Source organism: Phasianus colchicus, chromosome 4, assembly GCF_987193195.1.
Source record: "Phasianus colchicus chromosome 4, bPhaCol1.hap1.1, whole genome shotgun sequence".
Classification (NCBI taxonomy): Eukaryota; Metazoa; Chordata; class Aves; order Galliformes; family Phasianidae; genus Phasianus; species Phasianus colchicus.
The window spans coordinates 21,070,704-21,093,605 of NC_143439.1; the positions used below are offsets into that span (position 1 = coordinate 21,070,704).

General features: G+C 41.1%; 1 protein-coding gene across 10 annotated transcripts in view; it reads left to right on the forward strand.

The window, feature by feature from the left end:
- Nucleotides 1-22,902, forward strand: part of IRF2 (interferon regulatory factor 2) — a 40,791-nt gene that overhangs the window by 13,545 nt on the left and 4,344 nt on the right. For 3 of the 10 annotated variants that reach the window (XM_090138890.1, XM_031607559.2, XM_090138892.1), the window contains 7 exons: nucleotides 2,417-2,547; nucleotides 3,476-3,583; nucleotides 9,493-9,592; nucleotides 10,209-10,385; nucleotides 12,731-12,777; nucleotides 16,254-16,365; nucleotides 20,160-20,324. In XM_090138890.1, the coding sequence (XP_089995016.1) occupies nucleotides 2,542-2,547; nucleotides 3,476-3,583; nucleotides 9,493-9,592; nucleotides 10,209-10,385; nucleotides 12,731-12,777; nucleotides 16,254-16,365; nucleotides 20,160-20,324 (715 nt within the window). In that variant the 5' untranslated portion in view covers nucleotides 2,417-2,541. The other 7 variants (XM_090138894.1, XM_031607563.2, XM_090138895.1 and 4 more) reach the window with 5 other exon arrangements.

The window sequence follows — 22,902 nt, forward strand, 5'->3', positions numbered from 1 at the left end:
TGATATTTTCCTTATCGTGTTCACAAAGCCACCTGGGTGAGAAAAACCTTGGCTCATGATGAGATTGAGATGGAGCCAAAGGCAGTCTCAGAGCACAAAATACGTGCACCTACATGTAGCTGTGACTCCAGGAGTGTAAGTCTGAAGGGGAAGTGCACTGTGAAGGTTGTTGGGCAGTGGGTGGTAGGTGCAGAGGCACTCCTGGTGTTGCAGGCCTGCTTCAAACTCTAAATGTTAATGTTTCGTTCTCCTTAAAAGGATTCATTGTTTCACTTTTTCCTTTCTGATGGGTAAACACCAGAGAGAAGTGGGAGTGAGGGGCCTTGATGTGCCCTGTGTTTTGTATGGCTCACCCTCATTTCTGGTTTTGCGTTTGCTTCATAATTAACATATTCTAATCTAGAGTGAAGATGACTTGATGTTTAGTGATGGCTAGTGAAACTCAGCATGCTTTTGCTGCCTGTTTAAGGGAATTGTAGAGATCTTTAAAAACTTGAGCAACAATTAATGGCAGAAAGTGATTGTGCCACCACTGTGGAGGGTTGGATTTCAAGCTGACAGTGAAGGCAACAACAAAAATAGCACAGAAAGGAGCCATCATCATGAGGCTCCCAGGTGCACCTGTTAACCCTGCCTCTAAACTGTGTCACACATCCTAGAAGGCAGTAGTGAAATACAGAGGTTACATTTTGAGGCATTGCAAAATCGTGGTCTTTCTTCCTATACAAGCAAAGCACATGTTTGACAGCCCTGGAGGGAAGATGTGGCACCTTCATTTCACACACACAATTGCTAGATAGAGCTGACTTGTTATTTTCATTGCAGAGATGTTGTTGACGTATGGCTGCCAAAAAAGCACTGCATTTTAGCGTCGTTATGGTCCGTGCTGTCCCAAGGCAGAAGGGTCCGGGAGTGCTTTCTGAAAACGTCAGGCTTTATTTTCTTCAGCTCGTGGTCATTGAGGAGCGCAGGGTATGTTTTGATGAATGCACACATGCTGTGTTTGCCCTTCTGTGAAATACAGCTCCCCAGAAGATGCCCACAGCTCCCTCCAGCTGGACATCATCATGGGCTATTTTTAGCTGGCTTTGGTTTTACTTTCAGATAAACAGATCTTGGAAGCCACTCCTCCCTTCTCACAAGCCAAACTGCTTTTCTGCTTAGCGCTGAGGAATGGTGCAGGTGATGGATGTGAAGGTGTGTGCTACTGGCTGTGGATTCTGTGCCGGTTCCAGAGGGCTCCAGGCACTGGGAAGGAGATGAGCATCTGCAGGGAACAGCTGGTAGAGCCCCTGGGGACGTGAGAGGGATGAGATAAATGTCTCTACCTTGCCGTTCTGAGCAAGGCTCCTTCCTTGTAGCGGTGGTGTCAGCAGTTTCTTCCCTCCTGAAAAGCATCACTTTTTCACAAAGGCAGCTTTTTTTTTTTCACCCCCAGGTGGAATTTGCTGCTGCTATCTTAGAGGTTATTTCCTTGCTTTTTGTGTAACTAGTTCATTCAGATAGGCTTGAAATTTGTCTTAGAGGCTTGTTAGCCGCAACACAGGATGCATCCTGTGCACTCACTTACAGATTGAAGTCTGAAGATTATATGTAGTGTTTCTTTGACTTGTCTCAGAGTGTTCATGTATTTGAAAGAGTCCTAGGAAGAAAAGCTTATAATATGCTAGTTGCATCTGAGTGCTTCTTCCTTGACAGCTAAATAGAAATGCACTTGCATTTTTAGTGCAGTCATTTGCATTTTTCAACTCTGACCCTAGTTCTGATAGGTGAGAAGTGGCACTGAGTGTTCCGTACAGGATAGTTGGTACTGGAAGGGCTTCTGTGGCCTAGCTGCTTCTGCTTTGTAAAAAAGTGCTTGTACTTCTTGCATGTTTGAAGAGGGAATAGTGCATTTTAGCTGCACTGACATTTGGACTAGATGATCTTATTGGTATTTTGCAACCTTAGTGATTCTGTGTTTCTGTGTCACTGTCACTCAGAAAAGAACTTTGCTCCTGCACAGACTGGGGCTTTGCAGGAGCGTTCCACCATTGCTGGGCTGTAGGGTTGTCTGCTTTCTTATATGTGAAGTGAACTTGAAAGCAAGCTGAGCAATTGCAAGTATTTTCTAAGCTATTTTAGACCTTTTTGCTCACTGGAAACATATCAGTGCCTTATTGTTGTGCTCAGGTTTTAATTCCTTGTTAGTTTCAGGAAATACATGTCCTCAGATCAATGAGAGGAAACTTTGAACATTTTTCTTCCTCTTGTGCTGGGTGTGGGCTTGGTGCTGCCTGATTGTTAGTCTGTCTGTTGCCCGTAATCCCATAGGAGAAAAGAACAAACACATTTACATTTGTGTCATTGCTGTGTGCTTTCAGATGTGTAGCCTAGTCCTTTTGTTTTTCTCTTTCTTTTTTTTTTTTTTTTAAAGATCAAAGGTGACAAGAATAGCAGAGCAGAGAAGTTAAAAATGATGCAGAGAATGCAGTTGTGAAGAACAAAGGAGAGAGGAAGGAGCTGAGCCTGGTGTAGTGGGGGAGAGAAGAAGAAGCCTAAATGCAAGTACTTAAATGTGGAAATGATTGATTGCAGGCTGGTTAGCAGGAGTTTTATGCAGTGCTTTAATCTGCATCTGGTGCTGCTTGGCACTTTGAGATAGGTTAATGTTTTTAAAATTATTTGTCCTAGCTTCAAGACTTTGTACTCTTCTGTCAATAATTTACCATTCTAAATGGGGAAGTGCATCAGGGTCACGTGTGCTTGTGTGTGTGAGAGAGAGACAAAGAAGACGGTTGGAGCCTTAGCTGAGTAACATAACATGTCCTGGTATGTCCCCCCCTGGAGGGGGCTGCAGAGTGCTCCCTTCCTAGCTAAGCACTACTGAAACTTTTTTTTAAGAAAAAATCAGTGACTGAGTTGATTAGATAAATCTGGAGGGAAAGGGTCGTAGTGTGCAACCAGAGCCAAGCTGTCTAATGAAGTACTGTGATGAAAAATACAGCTTTTGCTATCTTAATCAAGTTTGTGCAACAGAAGCAGCCATTTGAAAACATTCTAGTTAGTAGATATATAATTGTAGCTAGTACAGAGATGTTTCCTGTGTGGCTTTGTTTGCTGATTTTGTTGTTTTCTCTTGTTGGCAAAAAATGTATTCAGCAAATGCAGGTACATAGGCCAATGAAAGAGATCTCTGCAGGAGGACAACTGATTTTCTTTGTGGTATCCTGCCTGTGTCATTAGAAGAGCTGTTGCCATTGGCATGTGTCTTCAGGTGATGGGTTTACTAATGTAGATGTACCACAAGACTGACCACTTTCTGCTGTGGAGAAAGTCTTATCATCTCATTTGCTCTTAAGGGAGTCTCCTACACAGATCCCAAGCCAGTATTATGATTGTTAAGTGCCTGCAAATTGCTAATAAGTAGGTCTGTATGTATTTTGTGCTGAGTGCTGCCAGGAAAACAAGTAACATTGTCCCTTGTTCCCTTCAGCTCCTTCCAGCGCAGGTAACAATGCCTGTCGAAAGAATGCGGATGCGCCCATGGCTGGAAGAACAAATAAATTCTAACACAATACCAGGGCTGAAATGGCTAAATAAGGTAAGGGGTGTGTTTGTGCAAGCACGCCTGCACGCGTGTGTGAATGAGGTCCTTCATAGCAGTGTACACTGGTGTTCTTAGTCTTCAAAAGGGCAACACAAGGAGGAAGGGCAACGCTGAATGCTTCCTGCTGAACCTGTTCTTCTGGCCTTACAGTTCCAGATCTGAAGCTCTTTGCATTTGCCTGTCTGATTTGTGACTTGTTTATAAGCATTTTCCCTCTTCTGACCCTTTGTTGGTGAAAAAAAAATGTAGACTCTGTTAAGTTTTTTAGCTGGAACAAATTGCTTACCAAATAGTGTCAGAGGGATTTTGAACAAAATGCTCATCTGAGGTGGAATGTTATGTTCTGCGTTAACCTCTGAGTTGAAGTGATGATCTCTTTCAGACTTATATGAAATCTCTGATACTTCTTAAAGCAGTGAATCTGAGAAAAAAATCAGGTAATTTTTCCTATGCCAGACCCAACTTACTATTCCTTGTCCAGAACTCATAGTGAGACAGATCAGAATCCAGTTGCATTTTTTTAATTGATTCAGTAAAACAGTGTATTTGAGACTTTGAGCTGTAATAAACCCCAGAGTTATGCAATGCAGAAGAGTTATTCACCATGCTGAAAGGAATTGCTCAGTTTTAGCAACAAAAACCACTTTATTATCAAAATGAATACAGTGGAAATGCTGTAAAGTAGATGCAGAAATATGGAAGCTGCCATCCTGTTTAAGGCAGTTAGTTTAGTATCCTCTCCATGGTAGTTGTTGTGGCGCTCAGATGTTCATTTTTAAGACTGGAGAAGGACAGCTAAGACTAATATTTTTTTATTTCAGTTTACAAAGTTAAAAATACTTGGAACTACACAATTAACAACAGCCCTGTCAACTTCAGCTTGCAAATTTTGTTTCTCAGGAACACCTGCATTAGTTACTCTCACATGCTGTGGCTGGGTAAATAAATATTTATTTATCCATTCCCAAATTAGCTGCTCTGTGCATTTGAGTAGGTCCTTATTCTTGCATAATGGGGTCATAGTTGCACAGGAGGAATAGAACAGATTTTATTGTTGTCTTCATAATTTAAATACCACATTCAAAATTCTTCTCCTTTACTGTCTCTACTTCTGTCAGGTCTCTCCTACTGACAGTCCATCTCTGCTGTCCTTTCTTAAGTGCTTCTGTTTGATTCCAAAATCATTTCTCTGTGCTCAGCAGTAGGATAAGTATTTCAAATTTTAGCATCTTATAGTTAAATATAGTGTTGTTGTCTGTAGGTTATGTTCCTTTCTCTGTACTCTGGAAACGTACTTGCTCTGCAGTGTGAAAACACTGTTCCTATACAAAGGGATTAGTTCTTCAAGTTTAGTGTACTAGCCTATAAAGGCATGTTGCAAGGCATGTCAGGTTGTTTAATGTTTGCAGCTCTGATCCTGTCGTTACAGCAGCTTCTGTCTTGTGCTTCTGGCATAAACTGTTTGCATGCAAAATTTTGTCCTTAGCTAGCATATTCTATATTGACCAAAGCTCACAAATAAAGTATTTTGAAATCTTTTCCTAAAGCAAAGCTCTAGCTCCTGTCAACACCAGGACACCAGGCTAAATGGCCTGCACTGACCTTTATTAGATTCTGATTCTCCATTTCTATATTCAGATTTGGCATCATCTTGAGCTGCTTTTCATGGAATCATGGAATCACTGAGGTTGGAAAAGACCTCCAAGATGACCCAGTCCAACTGTCCACCTACCACCAATATTTTTCCTCCAAACTGTGTCCCTTAGTACAACAGCTAAACATTTCTTGAACTCCACCACTTCCCTGGGCAGCCCATTCCAGCACCAGACCATTCTTTTGGAGAATCATTTCCGAAGATACTGAACAGGACAGGCCCCAATACCGACCCCTGGGGAACACTTGTGGCCAGTTGCCAGCTGGATTTATCTCCATTCACCACTATTCTCTGGGCACAGCCACGCAGCCAGTTCTTTACCCAGATCGACAAGCTAATAGGACTTCTGAGTGTTTCTGTTTAAAAATGCTTAGAAATTAATTCCAGCAATTAATTGTTAAACCAAAAAAATTTATATTTTTTACTGTAAATCCTGACCATAAACAAAGCTATTCATGGAATCTTTGATAAAATGTCATATGTATTGAAGCATGTTATGTATGCACAGAATTGACTCTGGAAATTATAGGATTTCAGAATTGGTATTTTTTAATTAGAGGTTGGGAAAGTATGATTCACATTAAAGAAAAGAAGATGGGGCAGATTAGCAAGAGAATGGCATGTGTATGTGTGCACAGGTTTTAAGGAAATAAGATTTAAATACTGAAGAAGTGAGTATCAATCTAAGTTTGTCATTGGCTGTCTTTTCTTGGGGAATTGAGAGGAATTAAGCCTTTCAGTTAACAGTGATAAGTCAGGTTACAGCCAATGTACCTCTTTCCTTCCCCTACTCTCAGTCAGTCACACTACACCTCCTGCTTTGCTCTGCACTGCATTGTTGATGTTTTTTTTTTCCTCCAGATTACACTCCTTCCTCTAAAGGGCTTAAATAATAAACCCTTATCTTCCTCCTCAGTGAAAATATTTTCCTGCTAAACAGCAGAAGGGAGGAAGGGAATTTCTTTACCATCCCAGGGAGACAAAACTGGAAGGCATTAGAGAAGTTACATAGTTCAGCAGAGGGCAGAGGTGATGTGAGGAGGAGGATAATGTGAGGTCAGCATCCCTCATGGGTCTGGAAAAGGAAATTAGAATGGAAACATGCAAAGTAGCTGTAACAGGAGCTGAAAAGCAAGCCGCTGCTTTGATGGTTGCTTGGAGTATTACCATTCAGATGGAGGTCACTATTTAAAATTTGCCATATGACTTCCTAACTACTCTGATCTCATGCTCATTCACCTGCTTGGAGCATTTTGCAGTTAGAGTTTCAAGTTTTCAATACTATTTTCCTCTTCCTGCTTATTTCTAAGAATATGATACCTCTTTCCCTTTTGATATCCCCATTGGATAGTGGTAGCAATGGCCATTATGCAGCAGCAGTTTTGTGGGTTGTGCTTTTGACTGTGATGAGCCTAATTTTATGCACAAACACAGGACTCCTACAAAAATTCCATGGTGATGAAGTGCTATGCAAAATAGTACTCCATTTTCCAAGTCTAAGAAAAGGCAGTGATGAGCCCTTGCCTATTAGTCATTATTAATGAAGAAGGAATGAAGAAGGATATGGGAAAATGTTTGATAATGAGTGAAATAAAAAAATAGTATTTAAATAGGAAGAATCTAGGTAAACTAGAGCAGAACAACCATTTATTCTATGGAACTTGTAGCCACTTGAGATTGTTACAGTCAGCAGTATTGAGGGATCTCAGAGAAGACTAGATATTTACATAGTTGATGAGAAAATGTTTTTGGACATAAAATTAGGTATATTTTGAAGTGATGATACAGGTAGATTAAATATATATATATTTATTGATACTACAATTTCTTGTAAGTCCTTGTGCTTCAAGACATGGTATTAGGAAGGATTTTCTGTAATGAACACTTAGACTGCTATTGGGAAAGTCTTCACACCTTCATTTGAAGCATTGAGTACTGTTGACAATGACATGGTGCTATATCTTTAATCTTATTCAGTATGCAAGTTCCTAAATAAGTTTTGGAATTTTCAGGCAGCATATGAAATCAGTGGTATAACCTCAGTAGCACTGTGTAGCATTATTCAAACTTCTTCCCGTCACCAAACATGAGAAGACTTTTTAGTCTGGTCATTTCTTACAATTCTTGTTGGTAATTTTTCTTTTTGTTGTTATTTCTTTTTTTTTTTAATGGACATCTTTTTTTTTTTTCTTTTTTTCCCCCCATACTGATTGTCATCTTTAGGACAGATAAGACAATAGAGCTTATTCTACCTCCAGTGAATACAGTAGTGGTGTAGACTGCAGGACAATGGAATTGAAGCTTTCATTATACCTCTTCTACTTGGGAGAGAGGGGAGCACCTCTGTAGGGTGATTTAACTATATATAAGGGAAAGAGTAAGATGGCAAAAGGCACATGAGATAAATAACAAGAATGCATGAAAGGGATTATAGAATCACCAAGGTTGGAAAAGACATACAAGATCATCCAGTCCAACCATCCACCTATCACCAATAGTCCTCACCACACCATATTCCTCAACACAACATCTAAAGGTTCCTTGAAGACCTCCAGGGTTGGTGAATCCACCACCTTCCTGGGCAGCCCATTCCAGCACCTGACCAGTCCTTCAGAGAAGGAGTATTTCATAACAATGAGTGAGTTTATGAGAATTTGAAGGAGAACAGAGATTGTGTTAAATCTGCAATTACTAAAAGGAAAAGATTAAGAGAAGCAAGAGAGAAGAATGCAATTCTGAACAAGTGAATTTAAATGAAAGGATTGAAGAGGTGAAAGTTGTCAAAAAAAAAAACATGCTCAAGAAAGCAAAGATCATAGAAAAAGGAAGAGAAGTAAACCTAACCTTGACGTTAGTGAAATATTAACCAGACAGACAAGGAGAAAGTGTTATTGCTAGGAGAAGGGCAAAGGATTCTTCTCCCCTGACTTTAGACATCTACAATGCAGTTGCTTAAATGGGGGATGCCTGTCTACAGTTGTTTGCAGTTAATGGAAGGAAATAAGCATTTTTGGGGTGTAATTGACTTGGTGAGTTGAGGTAAATTGTCCCCTGAAAATGCCTTTCTCTTCACTGGTTGTGAAGGGAATCTAAACCTGCAGAGGTTGCACTTAAGTGCAATATGTCGGTGTTTGAAGCCAGGTTAAGATGCATCTTCTGCAAGGGCAGGATTTTGTTTGTGGAACATAACCTTTTTGCATGGCTTTGCAGAAATGAGCATAAAGTGTTCTTATGCTGTGTTGTATGACATGAAAGCACATCTGGCCCATGAAATCATCCATCCAGCCCAGTGTCCAATCTGTGATGATGGCATGGGCCTAAATGCTAATGGAAAGGGTATCTGAAATATGTCAGGAGGGATTTAATTGTTTCTGTTCCTGTTTCAGCACTGTTCAAGCGCTGAAAGCCATTGAGCTTCCAGAGTTGGAGCTGCATCCAAATTCGTTATCCTTAAGAGCCCCCAAAGTACATTCTCCCACAGGTTTTTCTGTCAAATCTGTCATCCTTAGTCATGACTTAGTAGTGTACTGTCTTCCATGAGTTTTTTCTGTTCCCTTTGCGAGTCCATATATACTTCCGCTATATAAGGCGTGCCCTGGTTTAACTCTGTGCTTTGTAAACAAAGCACAAACAAGCCTTCTTTTGATTGCTTTAAATCTGCTTCTCTTTGGATCAAATTTTCTAAACTAAAAAGTTCAACTACCTTTAAACCCACCCCTGCACATGGATGTTCCAATTTTTTTTTGTCCCCAGTGCAGAGATGTCTTCCTTTGTTATATGCTGTGTTTGCCTGGCTTGTACATTTTAAATATCCTTTTCTTTCATCGTGTTAGTGTTTTACTCACTGAATTCTAATCCCTTGAATTATCTCTTATGGTTCTTATGGTTGTTTATTTTTATATCTGCTTTTTCTAATCATGAGAGTGTCAATGCTGCCAAAACTAGCCATTGTTTGAATGTTTAGAAATGTTTAGCGCTGCATGTTTTATCTGTGTGTCAGCTTGGAAAGCTGCCAGCCTCATAGTCTGTGAAGGGGCATCTGAGTATCTTGTGTACTTGGGACTGTATTCTGCTTTCATTGACGCCAGAGGATATTTTCCTATTGAGCCCAGTGACAGCAGCACTGTGTCAGAAGAAAGCAAAACGCTTGCAGATGCTGGAGATGCATTTTTAAATAAGTGACTTAAAGTCATCAGAAAATCCATCAAGTCGATCAGCATTGGCATTTCCTGTTTGTTTTCCCTTCCAGGAGAAGAAGATTTTTCAGATTCCCTGGATGCATGCTGCAAGACATGGGTGGGATGTTGAAAAAGATGCTCCCTTATTTAGAAACTGGGCAATTCACACAGGTATTGGAACTCTTTTTTTGCAGGACAGATTTTCACTTGGTTTTCCCTTTTAAATCTATATTTTCCTTCTTTCATGTCTTTGTTTTTACTAACACAGAGATTGAATTGAAGTTTCCAGATCTTTGGGAGGTTAAATGCTTTTTTCAAGGTCTGCAGTAATCTCCAGCTTTATTGAATGGCTGTAACTCATTTGCATTGAGAAGCACAGTAAAACTTAATTGATTTAAATGTTAACAAGATCAGGTTCAAAATCATTTGGAGTAGAGCATGCTCAGCACTTTGTAGACTTGGTCCCTTGGGCTTTTTATATGCTTATATGGATTTGAGCCAGACTTAATAAAGGTAAATGCTGCGCAAGCTTTTCCATGTTGTTGTAAAGTTGCATCTGATCTGCAGTGCCCTAGGTCTTTCTTGGGCAGAAGCTGTTAATCATGTTCTGGAAACATGCATGAGAATCAGATCACAACATTCACTTTCTCTTGCAACCTCACCTGTTGTTCGAATGCTTGTCTTGACAACCAAAGGCTGATACCTTGAAGTTCACCTACGCTGTTACTAGTTTATCTTAGGTTTTCAGTTACGCATTGTATATGCTTAACTCTCTTTTCTTGCTTAGGAAAATACCAGTCAGGAGTAGATAAACCCGACCCAAAGACATGGAAGGCGAACTTCCGGTGTGCTATGAACTCTCTGCCTGATATAGAAGAAGTGAAGGACAAAAGTATAAAGAAAGGAAACAATGCCTTCAGGGTGTATCGGATGCTGCCGTTATCTGAAAGACCTTCCAAAAAAGGTAGACGAGAGAGCTTGTGAATGTGAAGTTGGTGTTGGCTGCATTGTTATTATGGGGCCTGCATAGTGTGCCAGTTTTACTTCTCCTACTGTAAAGTCAGACTTTCTCATCCAGCTGTTCCCTGGAATTTAGGAACGTCTCTGTGAAAAATGGGCTGTATTCAATTAAGGGAACGATCTGCTTTGAGAGAGATCAGCGAGATAGGGTACTGGGCTGCTTGAATGGTGATAGTTCTGTTAAAGCCAACAGAGCTGTATTCGGATGCTAATTGCAGGTACAGTGCTTGTTTGAATTTTGGAACTGCCAAGTAGCTGCTGCCAAATGGCTGAAGTTTCATTTGAGGCAGTGATACAGCATAAACAGCTGAAGATTTGCAGAGTTATGAACACCCCTAGCTTGAATCAGGAATAATCTTTCCTGCAGGAGGTGTTAATATCAGTGCTGAACTAAAACATGGGTTGAAGAAGCTGAGAATACCACAAAGGAGCACCCCTATATATTTAATATCTGTGGCACTGGTTTCAAAATCAGTCTGTGTGAGGTGTCTAGTGAATGAAAGCCGCACAAAGCCATATCTGCTTGTTTCCTATCTCTCATGAGATAAATGGGCCTCCTTCAGTCTGGGAGAGTGACTGGGACATATTAGAGGTTGATACATTTCATACAGTAAAGCTCATTGAGAATATGGTAACAGACATTTTGCTATCTTTTTGCAAGCAAGGATAGAAATAAACTCGCACTCTTTTCATCTGAGTAGGGAGCGTATGCTCTTAAGTGTAGCTGTAGCCTGCACTAAAAATCTGTTTTTGTAGGACATAGGAACTAAACTCAGCTGCCACTTGGAACTGGGAGTACAAACTCAGCATCTGGGTTTTCTATACAGGGAGCAAACTCACAAGTTTGGTATCCTGGGGAAACACCTTATTAAACCATAAGGGCACTTTTTTAGGTAGGTAACCTAGGCAATGAAAAAAGCAGGAAGAAGGCTGTGCTCTCTTCCCCCACAGCATGGTAGTGGTGAAGTGGGAAACTGTTTAAATTACCTAGATTTTGTATAGGTGATAGGTCTCCTACATGCCAGGAGAGGACCTAAACTCCAGGTCAGTCTAAGGAATACTTGGTTTCTTGTTGAACAGAAATATAAGCATTTTTTTAGCTTTGTTATCGGCTTATGGAGTAGAAAATGGGCTTCCTTATTCTTCTGATATCTTCTAGTGCCTAGAGGTATTAGTTGAAAAGATAACCTACCATCCAAATGTTGTACCTCTGCATGATGTTCCTCTAAAATCAAATTTGGTATAGCTCAATTTGCTGTTTTTTAAAATTGTGGCACATAAAGCTCGTCTTAATTTTAAGATATGAATGGAAATGAATAATTTTGGCATTTTGGGGGCAGAATCATAGTATGAAAAGAAGATCAATCTGGAAAAAGTAGAATATTTGCTTTGAAACTGTTTCCTATCTCTCATCTGTACGTGCAGGCATACATCCATGAACCATAATCTGACCCATTGTGGCAGATTCCTCTCATAGCTGTAAGAACCAGAACAGTTCATAATGAAAACAGATTCTGGAGCTCTATGTCATAGCAGGAGAAAATTCCATAGCAAATCCAGCTACTATATAACTGACATCTTTTGGCCCTTGTATATCTTCTCATTTGTCCTTTCTTCATGACGTGTGGCTAAATTTATGTATGAGTGAGGGCAAAAGAATTTGTCTGCAAACATTTTTAATTCTGAGCCCTATCTTGTAGTAGGGATGGGAGGAATTCCTGGGACGCGTCTGTGCAAAAAGCTGGTAGAGCAGAGCTTTCATCAGCAACTCTGAGCTTCTACATTAGGATCTCCTCAAGACAGAGCAGGGGCAGCAGCACTGAGGTCTTACAAGGCACAGGAGATTTGGTGAAGGCCGTATGCTCTAGGTTTTCTTCTGGATTCTCCAATCCAACATGAGTGCATAAATCACTCTGGCATAAATTATAATCTGTATTCCTCCCCCTATGTTGCAATTATTTACAAAAATGTGTGTTGAAATTTCCTGTGATCTCTTCTCATCTAACAGTCCCTGGTTCTTTGTCACTCTTTCATATTTTTCACCTTGTTTTCTTTGACTGAGATTGCTTTTTTTGGTCCTTCAAAAATGAAACTCGCAACCCTGTGCTCAAGATGAATTTTGACTGCCCAGTCTTTAAAGTGGGTTTGAAACTAAGCAAAAGGAGTACTCCTTTTCCTACGAGGTGCTGCTATTTTGATCACATTTGAAGGCTCTTAGTGAATGTAGAAGTCGTGGAGGATCATAGATGGTATGGAGGGCTTTAAGAAATCTTCCTTTTGTTGTTGCAGGAAAAAAAACGAAGTCTGAGAAGGATGACAAGTTCAAACAAATTAAGGTAAGAAGTAACTGTTTGGTAGTTTGAAAGCCTGTGAAAATAATCTATTGCCATTGTTTTTTTTAATAGTCCCACTAGTGTCTTATGGTGGATATTTGCAAATATCCCATGCATTTGGTTTGGTTAAGTAGCTGCAGTTACTTTGGTGTAGCTTTGTTTTCTTTTAAAATGTGAAGAGCCACGACTGACGTCATCAGTTGACACAGCCCTTGTGTGTTGCAATGCCTGGAGGTTGGAAAACTGGCAGCTTTGGCAATATGTTTGCCATTTGTCTGTGTAAGTAGAAATACAGTAATTATGGAAGCAGTGCTTGAGAACAATAGAAGTACCTTTTGGAGCAATTAGTTTTTTGTGTGCAGAAGGCATTGGAAATTCATTTTTGTTTAGGAAAGGGGGAGAAGTCTGTCAGAGCCTTGTGTTCTGCTCATGCTTTGTAAGACAGAAGAAAGTTGTAAAGCTCATCAGCCAGCATGGGACTTTTTCTTGTTGAGAACGTGGACCCAAGGTCACATGTACTTTCCCTGCAAAACATGGTATTTCCTATCATTTGCAGTTACACTGACGCCCCTCTGAGGTGGTCAGTGTAACATACTAGCAGGATTTGGTCCAACATCAGTGCTTTCATAAAGCAAACTGCAAAGTTTCCAGGCTTTCAGGCTTCACAGAAGTCTTTGTTCTTTCACTGAAACTGTGGATTTGAGTGCTGAAAGCACAGCCCATGGTAGCACGCAGCAGTGTCTGTAACAGAACAACAGCTCAGTGCTCTGCTGCTTGCTTGTTAAGGACTGTGGCTTTCATGTCTCAATGAAGCAGAGAGGTGGATACTGAGGGCTAGGAAAATTCCTTTATTAAAATTGGATTTGAAAAGCAAAAATCTCTTCTGGTGATGGTGACTTGTATAATTGCATGTCAGAATACTGCTTTATAAATTCTGTGATTTCAAATTATCTACGAGCTACCAATTTTTAACCATTATATGTGGATTATGCAGCCATGTGAGATTGTTATCATGTGACTGATTCCAAGGGGTCCAGTGAACTCCTTTGGTCAGAGTTGGGCAGCACTTGATGCCTTCCAAAGCTGGCTGCAGCACTTTGCTGGGCCCTTTCTTCATAACTTTTATTTTAGCCAAAATATTAAATACCTGAAGAACTGCAGAGTTACCTGCAGAATCTTTCCCTCTTCACTCAAATGAATCTCACAAATACTAGTTGCTGAGGGTATCACAGTGATGTCTGGGAGATTATTATGTACAGCAGGTGAGTTAATGCAAATGCACATTTTTAACACTAAAAGCTGCTTAAATTTCTTTGCTTGGTGATGTGAATTCTGAGCTGCATGGTCTTTGTTAAAAGCCTTGCAGTTGTCTTGAAAACTTCTGTTTAGTGAAAATGGGTGGGTGGCTGCACCATGACCTGCCTGCTAACCTCTTTAGGGTAACACCGAGAGAGGGAGAAGCTAAGGGTCAGAGAAAAGGGACTTCAGTGTAACAGAGCCTCACATGGAGCTTCCCCATGTCGCTGCTGCCACACCTTGGGGGTGCTCAAGTTCCTAAGGTGACTGCTGATGTGAGTGAAGAGCGCTGTCAGATGCCGCTGGTGAGGCCTTGATTCCTGCCCGTGCCTGACTGGCGAGGCCGAACTTGAGCAGGATGCTCAGCCAGGACTCTTCCCTTCCTTGACCCTCCTGGGGATGTGAGAGCCTGCACCTAATCCCTAGTTAGGGGGAGCACGTCTCCTACCCTGCAGATGCATCTCCTGGTCACTTGGCTCTTGGGTAAATGGGAAAGAGGCCAGAAGTAGCTAAGTAGTCCAAGGAGACATGAATAGGCTCTTTTCTTTGAAACAGAGGTATAGGTTGAACTGCCTGTGTGAGATGTAATTGCTACCTTATGGTAGATGCATAATTTTGACTATGTATGCAGCTGTCTGCTGCGATAATTTTTAAGTGTGACACCTTTCCCATCCTTTCAGCTCAGCTTCCTCCAGACATTCAGACACTGAAAATGTCTGTAACACCAACTGTGCTGATTTTCACGTCCTTTTGTGGACCTGGCCCTATCACCCAGGTTTTAGGATATGCATTTGTTTCTGCTACTGAAAAGGGCAGCTAAATAAATGCTGCTGTAATGAAGCCACAGCAAAGCTGAGCAAGTTATGGTGCAAGCAGTGTTCCCATGGGGGCTGTTGTGTTTGCTGGGGCGTTGCACAGCACTGTGGCTCCAGTGCAGAGTCCTCACCTGTCTGCAGTCAGTGAGCCTGGATGGATCAATAGCAGCTAATTTTATCTTTTCCTGCTTTCTGGGTCTTCGACACCACCAGTGGGGTTCATCAAAGCCCTTGTGCCATTAGCACTGTAGCTGTCTTACGCTCCTCTGATGTGCAAAAAGGGGCCTGGGAACAGGCTGTGTGACTGCACTCTGGCCTTGCTGGAGGGCTGGGAAAGCACAGATGTGTGTCCAAAGGACATCTCTTGATGAGTGGATCCCAGTCACTGCATGTGGCATCTAAAAACTGCATGTCAACCTGTCCCTTCCCTTCATAAAGCTAGTGCTGTGGAGGGTAGCACTATGAGTCCTGAGGCTCGCCTTTGCCCTGCACTTACTGTTTTGGAGCAGTGAATATGAGCATTCCAAGGCAACAGATCAAACCAGCAGTTCTGCACCTCTCTGCAGATGCCATCAGTGCAACAGTGATGCAGAACTTGGTTTTCAGTGGCAGCACTGCCTACCCAGAATGAGAACTGAAGGCTTTAGACTTTCTATCTGATAACCTTGTATGGGTGCCAATACCAGGGAGAAGGCTGGACATGTAGTTAGTTGTTTAAAAGTGTTTATAGCTTTTGTAAGAAATCCTGAGTCTGAAGGGAGATTTTTCGATTCCGTTTTGAATACACCAGACCTACAGAGTATGCATCTTGTGGGCAGCTCAGTATATATAGAGCAGCTGGTGGTTTCCCAATGCTGTTGTCCTACAGTAATGTTTATGGTGTGATCTAAAGGGCTGTATTTGATGTAAACACTTTGTTTTGCTGCAGAGAAAAATTAAGGCTAGAATTTAGTAATTGTTAAACTGAAGCTAGGGCTTCCTTTCAGAGAGTGCTGAGAGAGCATGTTTGGAAGAGAATGAGGATGAAAATGAAATAGAATACATTTGAAAGCAATGTTTCTTCCTTGTTTGTTCTAAGTGTCGATCTCCTGTAATAAATAGCACACTAAATTCTTGCTCCCAGAAGACTCACTCTAAATCCGAAAATTAAAAATAGCTGGAGTTTCAAAGCTGACGATTTGGAAGTAAATTCTGGCTGTTTCTCACAGAACCAAATTACTTGTTCTTATACTTTGTCTAACAGGGAACAGTGGGAATGGGGCAGGCAGAAGCAATCTGATTTATTACCATCTCTGAACAATGAGATGAACTTAGTCCAGGCTCCTAAAATAAATCAAACCTGACCCAACTGTACTGTTTTCATTCTAGCAAGAGCCAGTTGAATCATCTTTTGGGATTAATGGGCTAAATGATGTTACTTCTGACTATTTCCTGTCCTCCAGTATAAAAAATGAAGTTGACAGTACAGTGAACATTGTAGGTAAGTACTCCTGTGCTTTTCATATATGCTAAGCATACAGGTGAATTAAAAGACAAATACATGAAATAGGTAATGCCAGAAAAAAAAAAAAAGAAAACTTCTGACTGTTTCAAACTCACCTTTCTGCAGCACTGTGCACTTCAGAGAAGATCCCAGGTATAATTGTGTCTATGTATTTTTTGCTAACCTAAGCTGCACAAGATCCTGCCTGCAGGTCTGCCCCACCACTCTGCAGTGATGGCGAGCAGCGCTACTGCAGCATGGCTGTTTCTCTGAGGGCAAAGCACGTAGGAATTTTTTCAGGTGGCTTTCCCTGACATCAGCTTTCTGCACAGTATAGCTCTCTGCTGTAAGGAAATGCTACTCAGTGTCCATGGGAGGTTATGCTGAAGCTGGCAGATGATTTCCCTTTCCTCAAAAACCAGTTTTATACAGGATTGCATTTTGTTTGTGAGTTTAAACAAAAAGATAAATAGAAGAACTTGTTTGGTTGTTTTTTTTTTAACGTTGGGTTAATTCTTAGCGTTACAGAGCTAAGAAGAAAGATCAGTGTAGCCTGTATTTAGAAACAGGTGCATTAGGAATTAGATGTCATCTCAGAATGTGAATGATTGGCCCTTGGTAGAATAACTGGGCTGGTTTTGACAGCTCTTTTGGGGCTGAGGTTGTCACTGCAATGAGGGCTCCTAGAAATGTGACCCATATACTATTTTCTCTGGAGTTCTACTTCTACGTATGAGAAAAAAGTGCTTGAAAAATATATTGATCTTCTTTTTGTGAAGATGGCAGTAATTGCACGCACTGACTATTCTTTTCTACCATTTTTTTTACGTCACAGGGCTCTGTGTTAAGCCATTCCCACAAACACTTCCATGGTTGAGGAGTTCATGAGTGTGGATTTTTTTCTTTTCATGACAGTTTATTTAATCAGTTCTTTCTTTGTAAGAGTTTTAGGACGTGAATTTGTTCATACTGTTACAGAGAGCTTTATAACTGAAGGAATTACACTAAAATGAATTACATATACTGACTGACTCAAATCCATATCCGAAATACAGCAAGGCTGATATGCAGCTCTGAGGAGGAAGCTTCCTACACTTCAGTTTTTATTGTAAAACCTTCAAGTTAAACAGAAATCAGTTAACAGCAGCCTTTGCAGTGTACCTGGTGTTCCCAAAATCCACAAACATACAAGAGAGTCATTTTACTGGAACAGCTCATTTTTCTGCAGTGCAGCGTATCCTGAACTCCTGTTTGATTTCAGTAGGAGATGAATCCATGTTGCACCTTGGAAGATCTCAGTCATTTACAGAACAGGACCCATGGGGGGATATAAGAATTGTCGAAAGGTCTAAAATGGAAAGCAAGAGAGGAGCAGAACTGAATGGCCTCCTTTGCGCTCACAAGGGAGATCTCCAGTTAGCCGTTTGTTTTCTCCCTTTGCTCTTATGGATAGGCCCAGTATCCATTTTCAGGGGTATGACAGCAAGGTTTGGGTGGATAACTGTGATCCAACATTGTTTAATTAATGGCTAGGCAAATGTGCTGCTTATCCAAACTGAAGAGAGAAGTCCTTATTTAGTACTCCAAGCCAGTATTTAATATAAACAGGGGAGAAAGGGTAAAATAGATATATTCTGCAGAAAGGACAGAAGTCAGCTGGAGGGGAGAAAAGACAAACAGCACCTGCACTGTTTCTGATGTACGTGCAGCTCAAAGGAGAGTGGTGGCATACTGCCCAAATGAACAGTATGTTTTGCTGCATTAAACTTATCTCTTGGAGTGGGTAAGAATTCTCCAGGTATTGAGGAGAAAGATAAAACACTGCAGATGGCCTGCTCTTATCCTGAAAAGGTTGCACAATACTGGCTTCTTGTGCATAAAAATTAACTCTGTGTGTGTGTGCTCCTGACCCCCAGCACCCCAACGTAAAGCAGATGTTTTCAAAACAAAATATCTATCTGGAACAAAATGGTAATAATTGTAGTGATCCAACTGAAAAAAAAAAAGGCTTTCAGATATGTATATCATCTTTTGTATGTTGGAATTGTCTCATAGACTGCACAACCAGGTTCAGGGAGTTTGTAGTAGTTGGCTGGCACTTCACTAAGCTTTTCCCTGGGAGAAAACCCTGTCACTTTTCTTTTTGAAAATGTTGTGCTCTAACCTTGCCCAAAAGATAGAAGACAGGAGTGGATTGTGCATTCATGCATATTTATTTGAGTTCATCCAAGAAAAGACACATCTGTCCTTCATAAATTAATAATCAGAGTGCTTAGGTCACTTAACTGAAGAATTTCAAGATGTGCTGTGCTTCATTTACTACATTTTTCTTCATAGTGGGTTCTGGTAAAAAAAAAAAAAAAAAAGGCAAAAAGAAAAGCTGTCTGAATTTCTAATAAATCAGTACCATAAGCTTGGTGAATTAACTGTGACTGTTCCTTGAAACATCCAGTATTGGCCACTTATGGAATGACATTGCCAAGTGGGATGGGCTGCTGGTGCAAGGTCATAACTTGCTGCGTAAAACTTCAAATAAGCAATTATTGCTGTATAGGTGTTTAACAACAGTTCACAGCATTCAAATAAATCTGGACCAGTTCCTCTGGCATAAAATCTTCCCAAACTATTATTGAAATTGGTAGGAATTTGCCTGTGTGAAAATTGTTCCTTTTGATGCGTTATGGTGCAATGAAAGAATATGGATAGTCTTTCCCTTTCTCTCAGACGGCTGTGGATTCAGGTTAGCCATTCCCTGAGGTGGCTCCACACCTGCTTGCTGTTCTGATCTGGCTAGTGGCTTTTAGCTCAGTGCCAGATTAATGCAGTTGTCATGCGTTCATGTTGTTGGGACCAAAAGGGGAGTTATACAAGATGGGGAATTGTCTCTAGCAGCTCCAGAGAACTGAGATTTTGGCTTTTACCTCTGTACTTCTTTGCTGAGTAACTTCTAAGTTTATTACTCCATTCCAGAAGGGTGTTCTGTAGCACAGCTGGTGCCTGCAGAGCGCTTTGAGGTGCTTGCAAAGCATCCATGGTACCTTTACTTTGTAGAAATAAAAATGTTACTTTAGAATTAAATATTACTTTCCTGGGGGGGGATAGGAAAAACATGTCAATAACTAGACAGTAGCTGTCAGTCATGGACCACGGGGACAACAGAGTATAGGTTCAGCTGTGATTTTCTACATGCCATCACTGACATTGCAAGTATCAGTGAGAATAAGATAATAATATTTCTCTAATTGGAGAAATATTTAAATATTTTTTTGGACATGTCATTTATTAATTGGCTGTGAGGACAGTTTTTTGTGTACCAGTTCTGACTTAGTTGCTCTCATGGTGCATAATCATTGTGAAAGCATCCAGATGCAATGAGGTGTTGGCAGTTTGCTAGGTGAGGATGCTTTCCCAGATTAAGAGAGATTGCCATGGTCTGTATGTCCTGGTGAGGAAAGAGTGTGGCTTTGGTGTTCCCTAGGAAAGCGTCAGAGTAGTTTGTGGGTTGGGGTGGGCTCATGGGCATTTTGAGTGAGAGCCAGGAAAGAGTTAGGCATTCTCAGTTGTCACAAGTGGAAAAGAAATTTCTTTGAAGGTGGTGGAAATTGAATAAATCACACAGTTTTCCTGTAGAAGTCCCATTGAAAGCAGGTGGTGGATGTGGAAAAAGATGCTGAGACCGTGTTAAAGATTCCAGTTCACTGAAATACCAAGCTTGTCCTTGGAGCATGCACTTAGAGATTCAGCAGAGTTGACATATTATGAGTAATTGATTTTTTTGTTCTAACTCCAAGTTGTAGGACAGCCACACCTTGATGGCAGCAGCGAGGAGCAGGTGATAGTTGCCAATCCTCCAGATGTTTGCCAGGTAGTAGAGGTGACAACAGAAAGTGATGAACAGCCTCTCAGCATGAGCCAGTTGTACCCCCTACAGATCTCCCCTGTCTCGTCCTACGCAGGTAAGCATCCTCCTGTTTCTTTATGTTCTTTTTCAGAAATGCTCAAAAGACACTTGCTAGAGAGCGCCATGCCAAGAGGCAGGGAGGGGTCTCTGGGGAATAGCAGGCTCTTTAAGGGCAGCTGGCACAGATACAGATTCAGTAATGTCTGTTCTGCTGGCTTCTGTATTTTTAACTCAAAAACTCATGGTCCTGTATATTAATTTTATGTTGGGAAACAGCTCAGAAGAGCTGAGGATGGAAATATAAGCTGCAGTTTTTAGCCTGTGACTAATGGAGAAAGAACCTTTTTGGACGTAATGTAGAGAGGCCTTTTCATCTTTTATTAGAGGGACATTTTCAGTGGTACAAATGATACGCTGAAAATATATTGTGCCCCCCTGGCAGCCTGATCTTTTAAAGATAAAAGGTCATAATCTCTGCTGTATGTTTCCATGGTTCTTACCATAGTGGATACAGAGTGCTAAAGGCTGCATTAATGATATGTAATGCAAATGTGAATCTGAAGACCCTAGGAGGGCGTGGATCTGTCTTGTTACAAATAGTCTGCAGACCAGAACAGCCATGTAGTGACTGATAAGAAGGGGTCTGTGGAAGTCTGATTTTCAACGTCTGTCTCCCGTCTGGATTCTCTGATATCTAAAAAAGGGAGAGATAACAAGCTTTCCCCTGAGTCAGGGTGCTAATGGTTTCTTGTTGTTATCTGGCCCCTTATTTTCATAAAATTGGTAGGAAGTTAAGAGTCTTGGCCCTTATTTATCCCTTATCCACGGCTGACAATATGTTCAGAAGCTGTTAGAGGAGAACAAACACAAATGTACACATGGGCACACCATAGAATTCCTGCAGTCATACAAGCCTTATTTCTGTAGGAGACAGGGCAAAACCACGTTTGAAAGTAGAAAAAGTTTCATATCCAACCTGTCCTTCCTTTTTTAATGTGTTGCTAACTTGCAAGCTTCAGGAGACGGAGGCAAAAACAGAAATGTTGTCTTATTAGGCAAACTCGAGAATTAATTGTTCCCGTTGCAATTTATTATTTTATACATGGTTTTGCCTTTGACTCATTAAGCTGAATTACTTCCAGATGTATTTTTATAAAATATGTATGTAGGATTTTTTATCTTTGGGTCTGGGTGAATATTATGATATTCTGTTGAATAGCCTCCAATGTTAGTCTCAAATGTTGATATACGGTCATGCTTCCCCATGTGTTTAGTCTGTAATGATCAGAGCATTTAAAAGGGCTTTGCAAAGCATAGGGAGGGATGCTTTAATTTATTAGCGGTGGGAGAGAGGGCCTTTGAAACATTTGTCCTTGTTCCAAATGCTTCTTGCAAAACTGTTCCTGGCTGTGTAAAAGCAGCAGTGATGCGTTTTTTTAATCTCAGCTAAAGGATCTAAGCTCTTGGAATGCAGACAGAAGTCACCAGTCCTTTTTAATACTTTCATCAGTGAGCAGAAGAGGTGGTGGAGTGCATGCCTGCAAAATTTAAAGTAGACACCAAATAAAGGACACCATCAATATGCCTGAAGGCAGGGCCACCATCTGGAGAGACCTAGAGAAGCTGCAGGAATGGGCCAACAGGAATCTTACAATGCAAAATCATAAAATTGTCTAGGTTGGAAAAGACCTTTGAGATCACCAATTTCAACCAGTTCAGCAAGGACAGATGCAAAGTCCCACGACTGGGAAGAAAGAACCCTTTGCAGTGATTCAGTCTGGGGCGAGTGGGATCCGGAGTAGCTCTGCAGAAAGAGGGGGGTGGTGAGAGTGGTCAGACAATGGAATGGCCTGGAGTGGTGGAGTGGTGGAGTCGCTGTCCCTGGCAGTATTCAAGAGGCTCCTGGATGAGAAGCTATGAGATATGGTTTAGTAGCCTGTGGTAGTAATGGTGGTGGGAGGACAGTTGGACTAGATGATCTTGTAGGTCCTTTCCAACCTTGTGATTCTATGATTCTGTGACATGAGCCAGCAAAGCACCCTGGCTGCAGAGAAAGCCACAGCCTTCAGGAGCATGGCTAGTAGATCGAGGCAGTGATCATTTCCCTCTACTCAGTGCTAAGTCACACTGCTTCCAGTGTACTGGGTCCAGTTTTAAGTCCCTAGTCAAATACAAACAGGAGCAAATGTAGGAAAAGGCTGCCAGGGTGATGAGGGGTTGAAGCATTCATTCTCTGCGAGGAGATGCTGAGGGACAGGGCTCGTTCTGTCTGGAGTGTTACTGAGAATGTTGAGTGAGGCTTCTTTCATGGTGGTAATGGCATAATGAGACGTAAAAGGCAGAAATTGAAGCAATAGAACTTGATCCAACTGGGTATAAGAAAAAATTTAACTTTTTTCACCACAGGGTTTGACATTACGAGAATGACATTTATGGGTCATTTTTGTGATGTTTCTAGCTTTATCTTGTTACACACAAAACCATATAGATGTGGAACCCTAAACCTGCCCTTGTGGCTCTGCTGCGTGCAGTTGCCTATTCTGTCAGATGCTACCACTGAGTGGCAGGAAAGAGGATGACCATAACAGCTGCACAGGAGCACTTAGTTTAGCTCTTCTGAAATAACGACAAAA